Source organism: Clupea harengus, chromosome 10 (genome assembly GCF_900700415.2).
Source record: "Clupea harengus chromosome 10, Ch_v2.0.2, whole genome shotgun sequence".
Lineage (NCBI taxonomy): Eukaryota > Metazoa > Chordata > Actinopteri > Clupeiformes > Clupeidae > Clupea > Clupea harengus.
Window position 1 is genome coordinate 213,176 of NC_045161.1, and position 14,330 is coordinate 227,505.

The window sequence follows — 14,330 nt, forward strand, 5'->3', positions numbered from 1 at the left end:
CAAAACAGTTCTGTAACTCTCCAGTTAAAAGCTTTGACTGAAGCAGTAGAAGTTGGAACATTGGGTTTGTATTAGCAGTACCTTAAAACAGCCCTGCTACTGCGATAGTGAGCCATCAGTTAAAACCGTAAACATAAAAACAAACAGTTATGAGGGGAAAATGGATAGTTTCCTCTAAATCTTTGACATTTTTTTAATCCAAAGATGCCAGTAAGAATGAAAAAGAAGCCCTAGCATAGGCATTAGTGGAAAAATGAAATGCAACCAGAAATGTTTTTTTATGTTTATTTAATTAATTTTAAGAGCACGTTTCAAGACAGATACTGGAAATAAAAGTAGACTGATCATCTTGGGTAGGGATGCTGGCATGCTAAGATGTCATCAGTAGCGGCATGGGAGACATGATCATGATATACATCTGTAATAACAAGCAGATTTTCATACAAAATTTCATAACCACACATTGCAACCACCAGTTTTTAATGTTCTAGCTTTTAAACTGAAAGTCTGCTGTCTGACAATTAAAAAAGTTCAACATTTTGGGAAATGTGCTTATTTTGCATTCTTGCCAAGTTAGATTAGAAAATCTCATAAAAACCCACTGAACTGCACCTCACTATTCAACATTGTATTGTTTGTTTTTATCTGGACAAAAACCTAAGTTGTTATGTAACGGACTATATTTTGGCTAAGACCTGTTGCCTTGCACAGCAGATACATCATAAAAGTTTCTGTTCTCAGAGACAATTTGACTTGAAAAAGTAAGCAGACATCACAGTTAACACAAGAGCATTGCTAACTAACGTTATTGCAATACAGGTGTAGGCCTACCAAAATAATTAGCAATAGGCTATATAGTTGTCCGCAATGTGTGTAAACGAGCTACTTACGCTGCGTGGCCCACGTTCCACCCCTCAATAAGATTTACAGAAAACAGAATAACTTCTGACTATATCAAGTCAAACCAAGCTGCTAGACCCACCATCTGTACGGTACCAAGACATTTCCTGTTTGCTTCGCCTAGCCAATGAGGAATATTGTTGGTGTCATGTAGACCAATAGCAGTAGGGCGCTCTATCGAGGGCTCTTCGCCCTACATGCTACAAACAAATGCCATGCGACACAGGGCTGCCACTTCAACAGAATTTAGATAGTAGAGCTTATAACTTAACCACAGCCGAGTCCTTCTTCGGCGATCAATGTTTGATTCCATGTTACATAATGTAATCCACCTGTTTCTAAAATTAATTTCCAGCATGCATACCCTGAGTTTTTCCATGTAGTTCCATTGCTATCAAATGCTATTAGGGTATAGTGTTAGCGGACACTGACGCCGAGTCCGGTCAATGTTATTTACGAACAGGTCAAACTAGTTCAAACGTAAAAATAATTAATACAAAAAGCTTGTTTAGTCAGTCTCCTTAACTGACACACAGGGCAGGATATGTCTTCCAGCCAATTCCTGTCTCTGCTTCCAGTCAAATAGCCGCTGTGTTTCACGCTCCGAGATTTCGTTTCCTGATCCTCCTACTAGGCCTGCTGTCTCTGTAGCATACCGGTATGCATTTCGCAGTCAGCTGACTCAGACGCCATTTTGTTCAAGTATCTTTAGGTGCGGGAGGGGGCGGGCATATATATAGGACAGAACTACAGATGTAACCCCGCCTGTACATTTTCCATTGGTTAGCATTCTTTTGCGGCGTTAAAGACATCGGGGGCTTCCAGAGCCGTATAGAAAGAGAGTTGCTCCACTCCCGTTGACTTAAGTGGAACGAGTTTTTTTCTCTGGTATGCTTGCTCATGGGGCAGCTCAGTCAGAAGTTCCAAATATTGGTGTCAGTCAATAAAACGGTATCTATTTCGACAGCAATGGGCGACTGGTTAGTTTCATGGTGGAATGTGAATATTAAGCACATTTGTATTGTAGTTTTCCCTTTTCAATTGAGTGGGTCAATACTAGGCTACCCACAAGTGGTGTCTGGAGCTGGCATTTCTGTTGGTCAAAGAAGTTGGAAGGTCATTTTTGCTCTGAAAATTTTTGGAAAACCAATTTTTCCCAGTCCACCTGAATGCCATAGGCTACGTTACTGCACTACACAATATCTCTGAATGCCATGACATGGAAGTTCCAGAATATGTAAACAATCAGGCCTGCATTAGACATCTGCAGTTGTATGGTAGCCTACAGTTCATGGTTTCTGGGGGAAAGCCTGTTAATAGTTTTGCTTTCTGTTGGATAAGGCAAGGAAAATGACCTGAGAAATAGACGTTGTAATTCCAATGTTGAGTTAGGTTTGCTGTTCTAAACGTTCATGTAAGGTAGGGTTAGGCACTATAGGCATACTTCAGTAGGACTAGACATGTAAACTCATTTTTTTTTTCATCTTGTCATCTGTGTTTCAGCAGGTTTCTCCTTTAATATGATGCATGCTGGCCCTAACACAATGCCAACGTCACCATGTCACATGACGTTAAAACCTCACGGGAGCAAGGCGAGGGCTGTCTCTGGAGTCAGGCGCTGCAGTTGCTCTCCATTCGCTGCACGAACACGCCTTCATGACATCAGAACATCAACCTCATTGGTTGGAATCTCCGATGACAAACAAGTGATTCCTGATGCTAAAGCATGAACAGTTTTAAAATTTAAGAAATACCTGGATCTGATATGTGATTTCGGCAACAGTGGCGCTGAAAACCTTGTGTTACTTTATTATTTTATGCTATAGTGTAGGCTGATGATAAATGTGCAAAAAAAACTCTACACTGACATTTTTAGACCTGCAATGCTGACCTGTTGAATGTATAGGCTACCAATGATTAATTGAATTATCACTGAACTGCAACTACAGATGATAGCTTTTCAGTTATCATGTTATCAGTTATCATGTTCATCAATTAACATAAAAGGGTTTTTCAATTGTCTCGACCGGAAACAACAATAAGGCACATAATTCCGTTACATCTCCCGTTAGTCACATCAGCAACAAACAACAACGGAAGGGAAACTGTCCGGCTTGACTGTGTTTTCCAACTCCTCCCAGAATGAGACTAGGGGCACGTTCAATGTGAAAAGGGTGTGCACCGTTTTGTTACAGTTGAATGGTACGTTTCTGGTGTGCAACCGGCTTTGAGGTACGTTTTGGGTGGGTGTGTCAGAGGTGTTACCCAATCTGCAGCGCCGTGTATATAAACCCTGTGAAGGCAGTGCGCACAATGGATCCAAGTAATTTACAAATTGAAGTTAAGAAATAATAGTAGAAGAAAGTAGGAAGAAATAAACATGTATTTATACAGATTTGTCAGGCTCCGACATATCTTCGAGAAGAGCGCAAAGAATGGGCTTCAGCTGCGCTTGCCTATCCCAACAGAGTATTCAATACACCACCCTTTGAATAAACAGCCCGGCTGTTCACGTTGACCAGCAAGTCAGTGGAAGTCAGCCGAAATCGAAAACGGCGCTCCTGCACGATTATGGGCCGGGCTGCACGTGTTGCCCCTCCCAAGATGTATCCCCGCCCTTCCCTTCTTACTGCAGTGATGGGCTTCAGATTTTGTCAGCCATTTCCTACGCGAATCTGACCGCTGGCCTCTACTCAGCTAGATCGGTTCATTCGTTCTCTCATTTATTGGGCTTGTAAAACCGAGCAAAGCCAAGTCATCAAGGACGCCAATCGGTTGGTAAAACGCAGTCCTGTGGGTCGGCTGGCATCCCAACCACGCGTTTTGGAGTTGTTCCTTTGGACAGAGGCGACAACAACAAAACAAACAAAAAACATATCGGCCAACGTTAATGTGGGAAATCTGCAGTTATGGCTTTGAAGATTGTTAAAGGGAGCATCGATCGGATGTTTGACAAAAACCTCCAGGATCTAGTGCGTGGCATTAGAAACCATAAGGAGGATGAGGTAAGTTCGTATTAATTTGATAGAAAGCGTTTGTTTTCCTGCGTATTTAGTTAGCGATAACAAATGTTCTCATTCAGGTGTCTGATTAACCTGTGTAACGTTAGTCAAGTAACGTTAGTAGGGTGCGTGACAAAGCAAGGTTGCTGTCCTAGCTAACTAACATTAGCTAATTAACCTTACGTCTGCGAATCTCCGAAAAGCCCATTCTTCCCATACAACATAACGCACAGGGAACCTTGCTAGCATATTGACAGATACTGTTGACATTCGCTTGGTTGGCTTGGTAAATATGCTACCTAGCCAGCTGTCCTGCTATTCACAGTTAGCCTGCATTCACAGTTAGCTGGGGTCTCAAATGCTATGAAATTCTGCTCCATCACAGGTCGGCAATCTGTATGTACCGATGAGACAGGGCCGTGAAAAGGAGTTGAATGCTTGCTCTGACGGTAGCAAATTAGATGAGATAGATGTTGGAGTTGTTTTGATTTGACATGGAGTAAAATGGGAGGGCTGAAGACCACCATTTATCGAAATGTAAAGAGCCGTCAAGTGGCCACGTCATGTTGGTGCCGGTGTTACGGTTCAACTAGCTTCCATGTTCACTGTCGCAGGTTGCCGGTTGTTCTGGCTTGATTTAATCATTTTCCAGTTACCCATTCATATCAGTCATATGTCTGGATTTGCATCAAACATATGAAGTGACCTTTAATACTTTGACTTTAATACTTCAATACGATGCATGAGATGTTTCATGCCATACTTGTAATGTTGATCTAACAATTACACACCCTGTACACACACAAAGTAGCATTACTCCTACCACTAAAACCTTCCGCGTTGGAGTGTGGCTTGCCTTGTGCGTTGTGGTTATAGTGATGTGTTATTCTGATATTCTGGTTTTATAAGTAGGATGGTCTTCAGTTTGCTAATGAGTTTTGAATAGTCCAGGTGAAGACACAATGGTATAATTATTGTTCAGATCTGGTAAAGTTGAAAATATTTCATGAAAGTATTTTTTTTCTTTTTACTTCATTTTGAAAATGGTTTGACTCTGCAGCCAGGCCCTATACGTCCCTCACTGGTGGTTAGCCTTATATGATTACGTTACATTTTACACATAACTAAATAAGCAGTGATGTCATCAGAATGTCATCCTGGGGAGGGCATTTGGATATGTAGGGAGGGCAATTAAATTCAACATGAATTGATATTATTTCACCCCTGGTTTAAGGCACAGTTTTCAAGCCTTTTGAGACGAAAAGCACCACAGAAATGCTTAGTTTACGGTTGTTAATTAGGTTGTTTCGAAGCTATAGCCTATTTCTTGCTTAGGCTCACCTAAGCTCACCATGCTACTAAATTGTTACCGCAATGGCACTATGAGATGATCAAATCCTATCAGCATTAGCATAACGTGGTTTGGGTGCACTGACCTGCCAGCTTAGGAAATGAATGATCCTTTTACAGGTTGCTAACATTGACTAAATATCAAACAAACCCAGAGAGGGCTTTAGTCACGGATGTTTCCTATATATATTAGGGTCTTTGCTGCAGTCACCATCCTTCCTCTTGTTGACTGAAAACTGAGTGTGCATATGAGCTAAGGTAAAACTGAGTGTGCATATGAGCTAAGGTAAAACTGAGTGTGCATATGAGCTAAGGTAAAACTGAGTGTGCATATGAGCTAAGGTAAAACTGAGTGTGCATATGAGCTAAGGTAAAACTGAGTGTGCATATGAGCTAAGGTAAAACTGAGTGTGCATATGAGCTAAGGTAAAACTGAGTGTGCATATGAGCTAAGGTAAAACTGAGTGTGCATATGAGCTAAGGTAAAACTGAGTGTGCATATGAGCTAAGGTAAAACTGAGTGTGCATATGAGCTAAGGTAAAACTGAGTGTGTATATGAGCTAAGGTAAAACTTGCGATCCTCAGATCTCAGCAATAATTCTGTGGAGACGAGTTTGAAACTGAAACACTTTACTTCTCCAGAGCCATCTCAACCACTCCTACACTCCAACGCTTCTTCTCTGCTCTCAACTCTCTCCACAACCTGCTTCATACCCAACTCCGAACAAAGCAGTATGGGAAGTGTAGCCAATACTTACCTTGTATAGTATTTAGAAACAACCCCATTTTCAGTTCTTACACTAGCGTCACGTGATGCAAGTACTCTATGTTAATGTAGAAACTTGATAATTGATGTAGCTGCTCGATTACTTGAGTACTCTGTGCAACCCCTAATACTTGCGTATGAGCATTAGCCTTTTGGCAAGAAAACTGGGATTCTACTAAAAGTAAAGAGTTTTTTTGTGTTTGTTTGTTAGCAGTATGATGGTCTCAGCAGGTCCATCTTCAAAATATAGCACAACAGACATATTGACACCATGGCAGGTTTACGTCTTCATGGTCACATGACAACAAGTCTGCTTGCACTTACATGCACAATGTTTTAGCATGTTTTCATATGCCCCCATGTGGCCAAAGAGTTTGTGTTTTAGGCATGGAATTTCACCTCTTAGAGTTTTAATATGTTTCCAGAAACATTCTTCATTGGCTAGAGATATGTTTAATAAAGTATTTGAGTAATTTTGTTCCATTGACAACCAGAGGGGTTTTCTTAAGTCTTCTGTAGCACTTCATATAGGGTTTCTGGAGTTGGCCTTTTGTGCAACCTGAAGCTGGCTGCTAGGATAAAGTGTCTGTTGTTCAGTCCACTGTGGAGGGAACACTGAATAATGAATGTTTCTTGAATGAGTTGTCTGTCTGTCTGTCTGTCTTGAATGAGTGGTCTGTCTGTGGTTATGATGACAGCTGTACACTGCAGGTTTCTTAGGGCCTCTACATGTTTAGAACATATGTTGTTGTGTTGTTTACACAGAGATGATGGTACCCAATGCTACCTACACATGTAGAGTGTGCTGATGTGTAGATGGTGGTACTTTTCTCATTTCTGCTAGCATACAGTTAGAGATGTTATCGGTATGGAGTAATAGCCAGAACATTTGATATTATTACTAGGATAGGCATTTCAATACTGTTCGACATTCACTGGGAACTATTCTTCTAACTAACCATTCTTCTACGAACCCACCACACACACACACACACACACACACACACACACACTGAGAGGCAGAGAGAGAGGCAGAGAGAGGCAGAGAGAGGCAGAGAGAGGCAGAGAGAGGCAGAGAGAGAGAGAGAGGCAGAGAGAGAGAGGCAGAGAGAGAGAGAAAGAGAGAGGCAGAGAGAGTGTGGTAGACTCATGATTAGTAATTCTTTTTTTTTCTTTTGTTGCTTAATGGCGGTAACATTAGGACCGCTTTCTGGCGGTAGTAACACATTACTTACTACCTGGTAACGGTAAAAACACGGGAAAATAATTTCCTTAGTCGTATGAACTATTTGATTTTTCTTTAAATAGTTTAACAACATCAAATGTGAATGAGCAATCCCTCGTAGTACAGTCAGTAACTGTCAGTATTCTACTCAATTGGATTCTAAAGAATGTCTGATCACTGAGTACAATGTTCTCTCTAGACTCTAGAACATTAGAGAACTGAGAGCTTGGTGTTGTCACATGGCAATTACCCTTAGGAACTTTTCTGCCATAAAAAATACTTTCCAAATGAATTAACAGAAAAAGTGCAGCGTTTGTCAATTCAATATTTATCAAATATTATTTAAAACAGATTTAATTGACCATGCACTTACAGCTTCAATTTTCTGTGAGTAACTTATTCATTGATACTTGTCAGAAGTCAAAATCCATGCAAGTAATAAACCATACAATATGATATATTACAAACTACAGCTAGGTCCAGAGTTGAGCTGAGACGCAATATCAGGCCTACTAATAATCACAGAGGCATTAATGTACATGCTACGATCTAATATATGATAACTACTTTTGAGTGGCTGCCATATTTGTTTACATTTTTTATAAGGATGTCAGGATTCATAGTCTCCAGATAATCAGCCCAGTGAAAATCCTGCGCCTTTTTCCCCCCTGTGTATAGAAGCTGGAATACATGTATTTTCACCACAGTAAAGTGCATGAAGAATTAGGAAACAAATAAAATGGTCATCAACACAAATTATCTTGTGGACTTGATAATACAATTGTTTGCTAAACAAGATGGCAACTTAGGCTGGTCCAGTTACCTTAGTACTGTCAGATTTGTAAGAGAACATTTACATCATGGCACAAACTTTTCAGTCACCAGCCTGCTCTGTTGCCTTCATGAAGTACTGTATTAACATTAACTTATAAAAATGGCAAACAGAAAACTCACAGAGGACTTGATATGATCTCAGATGATGTAGGAACAGTAAGTATAAGCTCTGGGTCAGAAAGTCAGTCTGACACACTAGTGATGAGGAGTAAGAGCCTGGCAATCTCAAAACCGGGATTGAGATCGAGTAGCTATGGGTCCCACACCTCTGATTGATGACCTGAAGTGGGAGAATGCTGATATATATGAAGCTTCAAGCCAGAACATATTTTTGATGAGTCTGGATTCTGGTGTACAGATGATGAATTTGCCATCGAAAGTCTTTTCGGTAAAATTCTTCAAAATGTTCGTCACGGAGGACTGTTGGTGAACTACGTACCTTTATTGTTCCAGTGCTTCTAATGGGTTGTTGTGAAGCAGTCACTGAAAGAGTGCTGGATCACTCACATGATACTTCATACTTTGATGATTGTCTTGGGTCACTGGTATATGTCATCTGAAAGGCACAGATTTGAATGTTTGTAATGTGTGTCTGGTTCTGTGGTGCTGATTATGCTCAAACACTATCTTGGTGGGATGTGCATGAACTGTCTTCTGTTCATGATGGGTCATTGTCAGCCTCGGGAAAGGTGGACTACGTTTCAGGACAGATGAAATACAACAGGAAGATGGGAATGCACACATTCTACACCAACAGCTAACTGCACAGGTCAGCAGCTCCCAAACATTCAGATGTTGAAGCAGAGGCACACACCTAGGCATCTCTCCACTAGTGTCTGTCTATCTGCTGACCGTCCGCTCTCTCACTGCATGCCACCTCTCTACTGAAATGCCACAGACATCTGCGCAGGGCAACAGTTCAAGAACAGTTCTACCTTGGCTTAGCACAACGGCCCCGTCAGAGGCAACCACCAAAGGTCCTCTGTGCTCCGTGTGACGCTGTGCTCTCTGCTCCTTGTGACGCTGTGCTGTCCTCTGTGCTCCTTGTGACGCTGTGCTGTCCTCTCTGCTCCTTGTGACGCTGTGCTCTCTGCTCCTTGTGACGCTGTGCTCTCTGCTCCGTGTGACGCTGTGCTCTCTGCTCCTTGTGACGCTGTGCTGTGCTCCTTGTGACGCTGTCCTCTGTGCTCCTTGTGACGCTGTGCTCTCTGCTCCGTGTGACGCTGTGCTCTCTGCTCCTTGTGACGCTGTGCTGTGCTCCTTGTGACGCTGTGCTCTCTGCTCCTTGTGACGCTGTTCTCTCTGCTCCTTGTGACGCTGTGCTGTGCTCCTTGTGACGCTGTCCTCTGTGCTCCTTGTGACGCTGTGCTCTCTGCTCCTTGTGACGCTGTCATCTGTGCTACTTGGGACGCTGTGCTGTTCTCTCTGCTCCTTGTGACGCTGTTCTCTCTGCTCCTTGTGACGCTGTGCTCTGTGCTCCTTGTGGCGCTGTGCTCTGCTCTCTGCTCCTTGTGACGCTGTGCTCTCTGCTCCTTGTGACGCTGTGCTGTGCTCTCTGCTCCTTGTGACGCTGTGCTCTCTGCTCCTTGTGACGCTGTGCTCTGTGCTCCTTGTGACGCTGTGCTGTGCTCTGTGCTCTGTCCTCTCTGCTCCTTGTGACGCTGTGCTCCTTGTGACGCTGTGCTCTGTGCTCCTTGTGACGCTGTGCTGTCCTCTCTGCTCCTTGGGACGCTGTGCTGTGCTCTCTGCTCCTTGTGACGCTGTGCTGTGCTCTCTGCTCCTTGTGACGCTGTGCTCTCTGCTCCTTGGGACGCTGTCTTGTATGCTGCTCCATGCTTTGGAGAGTTCCTCAGCCTGAAACGTTATTGAAAGCGCACTCACACAAACACATATATAGTTTTAGATATTTACAATCAAATAATACATCTTAATTGTAAATAATTCTGAATTCTAATGCTAGTTATTTAGTTTATGTAGTTCAGTATTATTTTAACCTAATTACAGCAATTCATGTACAGGCCTAACTAAAGTATTATTTAAATGAAAACATTATTAATACATTATTATCATAAATGATTATGGTTTTTCCCTCTCCACATCATGTGAAGGGTTGCCATGTTATTATTGTTAGCACACAGGCCTCCTAGATCAACTTGGTGGGCAATAGGGTTTGTTCACATTTTACATTGTGTTCATCAACTAAGTAAATGTTTTTCCAAAAATGTCTTCCACGTTCCAAGTATTAATTCCATTAAACGGATTCTTAAGTTATTAGGCAAGGTTACTTTAATTGTATACACAGATTGATGAACTGGTAGTATTAATGTTATTTGTTTAGGCTGATTCTTCTTGGTGACTCATGTTGCTGGTAGCCTGGTTCCTTTATTTAGGTCAAATTAAATACTGGGATGGGCAGGCAGGCTCCATATTGTTTTCATAGCAGTAAGTTTAACCAGTACATTTCTGTCCCTCTAGTGTTTTTTGTTAGAAAAAAAATTGTGGAATTCAATGCAAACTTAAAAACAATGCGCATGAAATTGTAGAAAATAAGTCTTGATGTTAATGAAAATAAGTCTTAATGTTAATGAAAATAAGTCTTGATGTTAAATGGCAACTTTCTTCTGCTCCCTCTGGCCTCCTGGTTGTGGTATATGGCCATGCTCAGTCTGTCTTACTCACTGCCACTGTTTCAGGTCCCATTCGTTTGGGCAGGGTTGACCACATGGTGAAAGTAGCTTGGTGTAGGACATTCGCTTGTCAATGACTTTCACAACATAGCTGGCTACAACAGTTCTCATAGAAAGTTAAAAGTTAGTGGGGAGTTAGGAAACACACAGAAACTAAATGCTTGGACACACATCTGCTCATACTGATTGCCCATTTTGTGGTTTGGGATTATTCAATTTAGCTTTTAAAGGTTTTTGTTACACATAAAAGAACATATGTAATGAGGTATATTTGAAGTATTCAGGGCCATTAATGTACGCCATGTTAATGCCCTCCTGTCTTCTTCAGCTTCTTTGACTCCCTCTCCCACTGCATTTCACAGCAGTCCCATGACTGACCCATGACCAACAAGATTGCATTTCTACTGCTCTGTGTGTTGGACAGAGGGGAGAAGTGAGAGAATGACACTGTTGAAAAGAGAAGGAATGTTCATTGCTACTGTGAATTGAGTGGTAAATCCTAGAAGCCCCAGGCATTTTTGCTTCCTGAGTTTTCTCCCTCAAAACTGCATTGGGAGAGGTTTTCTTTTTCGGTCTTTATCGGACCCAAAAATGTAAATGTCATTTGCCAAGAGTAAAGACTGGACTCTGTGGGATCTTATGGCTCAAGTATAGTACTGAACAGTCGTGTCCTTGGGTGTCTTCAAAATCGAATCTGCTGTTGTGTATTTTAGAACTTCTCCCACTAAGTAGGATTTTCAGATTTTAAGGTTTAAGTTTCAGTTTAAAGTTTCTTGGAAGCTAGTTTTTTCCTCCACAGATTGTGAGGGTACATGGTCATGTGAGAAGGAGATGGTGTAGATTCCAGGGAATTAACCGTGTCGTTTTGGAGTCCAGAAGGGCCCAATGAAATCTGTGTTCTCTTTTCCGGTGTCCGGCTACAAGACATGCACTGAGTCAATAAAACACATATTTAATGATCATTGTATGTACACATCTTCTGATTGTTCTAAGACATGCACTGAGTCAATAAAACACATATGTAATGATCATTGTATGTATGCTGTCCCAGTAGCCAGTTTGAGTCTCCTGTGTCTACGATGAGTCATCCTATTTCCTTTTTGGCTCCCAAAGCACAGAAGAGGGATGCATCAATTCGCCCTCAATGTGGCAAACTCTGTAAATATCATTATTTCAACCTCTAAACTTCTGGGGTTTTAAAATAAATGCAGAGTTCCTGTTTCATTAGCTTTGGCTACCTGTCTCGGACAACATCCTTGACGTGTCGGTGTCACTCACACGGGAAGAATTGTTGCCTAGAACGGTATGGAATGTATTGCTCTTCTGTCACTTTCTCCGTTTAACTGTGATTTCGGTTTTCCTTACTGAATTCTGTGATTCCTTGTTTTCTGCATCACGGAAATCATAGGGTCCTAGTCCAGGCATGAAGCTGTGAAAATGGAAGAAAAGCTTTTACCACACAAAGTAGCCAAATATAAAGCAGTCAGACACTAATACGCATTTGAGTATTAACTGAGAAACAATGAAAACTCAGATTGTCTCTACAAAAGCCTGTGTGGAGAATTCTTTTGGTTTTGAACACTCCATGAAGAGAATGTATTCCTCCGCAGTGGCAGACCTCTGTATCTTACTGGGAAACGGTGTCACATGACAAATGAACATTTAATGAACAGTGTTATGACTTTTATCAGCTAAGTATTGTCTGTATTGATGAAAGGTTGTTGCTAGGATATCTCATTACCTTTCAGTTACAAATCACTGTTGCAAATTTTTTCAGTAGTTGATTTTCATAGTTGCTCTAAACCACAAGTTGGTTTTGTTTTAGCGAAGATAAGTGATGCAGGCAGCTGTCTGTCAACAAGGTCAGGAGTATTTACAGGGAAATGCAGAGAGGGTGATTGAAGAGGGCAGACACTTGAAGTCAGAATGCTTGCTCTGCCATTGTCAAGTCATAAAAGATCAAATCAAGCTTACATCTATAGTTGTAAGTGCGCCGATCATACAAACTGTTTTTGGGATTGGCTCAGTCATCCTTCGGCGACGAGATGGCCAAAACACAGCACCATGTTTAAATACCTCAGTTGTTGCTAGTTGCTGGTACTTCCCACCCCCCCTTGTGGAGGGATCTGGAGACATTCTTCTCCAGGAGAAAGTTCTTCGTTTTTAGCAATTAAATGCATCAGTCTGGCATCCTGTATGCAAAACTATGACATAAAGATTTGGTTAAAGGTAGAGGCCATGATTCTATTCCAGTGCCCTTCGCTCCGCACGGTGCTCTAGCTGTCTTTGTGCCCTCTAAAACAGCTCTGTGAATGGGAAACTAACATGGTGGTTTTGTGCTCTCTAAAACAGCTCTGTGAATGGGAAACTAACATGGTGGTTTTGTGCCCTCTAAAAGAGCTGTGTGAATGGGAAACTAACATGGTGGTTTTGTGCCCTCTAAAAGAGCTGTGTGAATGGGAAACTAACATGGTGGTTTTGTGCTCTGTGAATGGGAAACTAACATGGTGGTTTGGAAGAGCCATAAACTATAAGGCATTCCAGCCAATCAACATGTTGCTTCAGGAGCATTCAGGGGTGTATTGTGATGGTCTGCTAAGCTAAAATATCAATTCTTCTATGCATGTTCAAGAAGTATACATGTTCAACAAGTTGACTTCAATACACAAGATATGATTTGGATAGACCTGTGGTGTTTCAGGACGCATAGATCAGCGGGAAGAGTAATAAAGATTGATTAAGGCAAAGCCCATCACAAGAAAAGGAAGTGTTCTGTGTGTACACTGTGTCCAAACTTAACCATCAAGTTTATAGTAAGACAATGACCCCATCCGTTCAGATCAACTCAAGCATGGCTCGGCTATCACACCTGGGGTCACACCTGGGGTGTCACGATGCCCTGGCCCTGGGGTTTGCCCCACTCCCCTCCACTTCAGGGCAGGAGGGCTCATTTCCCGTCTCTGAGAGAGGCTTCGAGTAGTCTAGAAGGGACTGTGGATGGGGTGACCAACATACATGATTGTACAGTTTGGCAATCTATAAATCGAGTAGGGCTGGACAGTAAATATCGGAAATATCAGTATATTCTATGCTATATTCTATAAGATATAAGAAATGACCATATTTGTTATATCGAGTAGGCATACGCGTAATCTAAGCTATGCAGACTACCGTCTGTGTGCATTTTCACCGGGAAGATGCAGCTCTGGTGCAGCTCTCTCTCTCTCTCTCTCTCTCTCTCTCTCTCTCTCTCTCTCTCTCTACCTACCTGTCTCCCCCACACACAAACCTCCAGTCATTTGGTGACTCGACAATCGACAATTGTTCTATTGCTATGAGGCAGACGTAAAGGCCCTCTCTAGGTTTGTTTGATATAAGTGAATATTATCAACCTCTTGCTGGGGCAGGTCTGTATGTCCAAACCACATTTAGCTGATGCTGACACATGCCCCCCGCCCCCCGGTCTGTTTCTATTCCCGCTGAAGACTGAATATAGCGATATATGATTTGATACGTCAATTAATACTACTCGTGTTCATGTCATTAATAAGTGCATTTATGTTAC

General features: G+C 41.9%; 1 protein-coding gene and 1 long non-coding RNA gene across 4 annotated transcripts in view; one reads left to right on the plus strand and one right to left on the minus strand.

Annotated features, from left to right (window-relative positions):
• Positions 1-283: 283 nt before the first annotated feature.
• On the minus strand, positions 284-1,893 carry LOC116222110. The gene is made up of 2 exons (XR_004164460.2): positions 891-1,893; positions 284-418 (listed from the first exon to the last, which is right to left on the minus strand). It is a non-coding gene; the product is annotated as an uncharacterized LOC116222110 (long non-coding RNA).
• Positions 1,894-3,503: 1,610 nt separating this feature from the next.
• Positions 3,504-14,330, plus strand: part of ap3d1 (adaptor related protein complex 3 subunit delta 1) — a 42,160-nt gene continuing 31,333 nt past the window's right edge. For all 3 annotated transcript variants that reach the window (XM_031574892.2, XM_031574893.2, XM_031574894.2), the window contains exon 1: positions 3,504-3,905. In XM_031574892.2, coding sequence (XP_031430752.1) covers positions 3,810-3,905 — 96 coding nt within the window. In that variant the 5' untranslated portion in view covers positions 3,504-3,809. The remainder of the gene's footprint in view (positions 3,906-14,330) is intronic.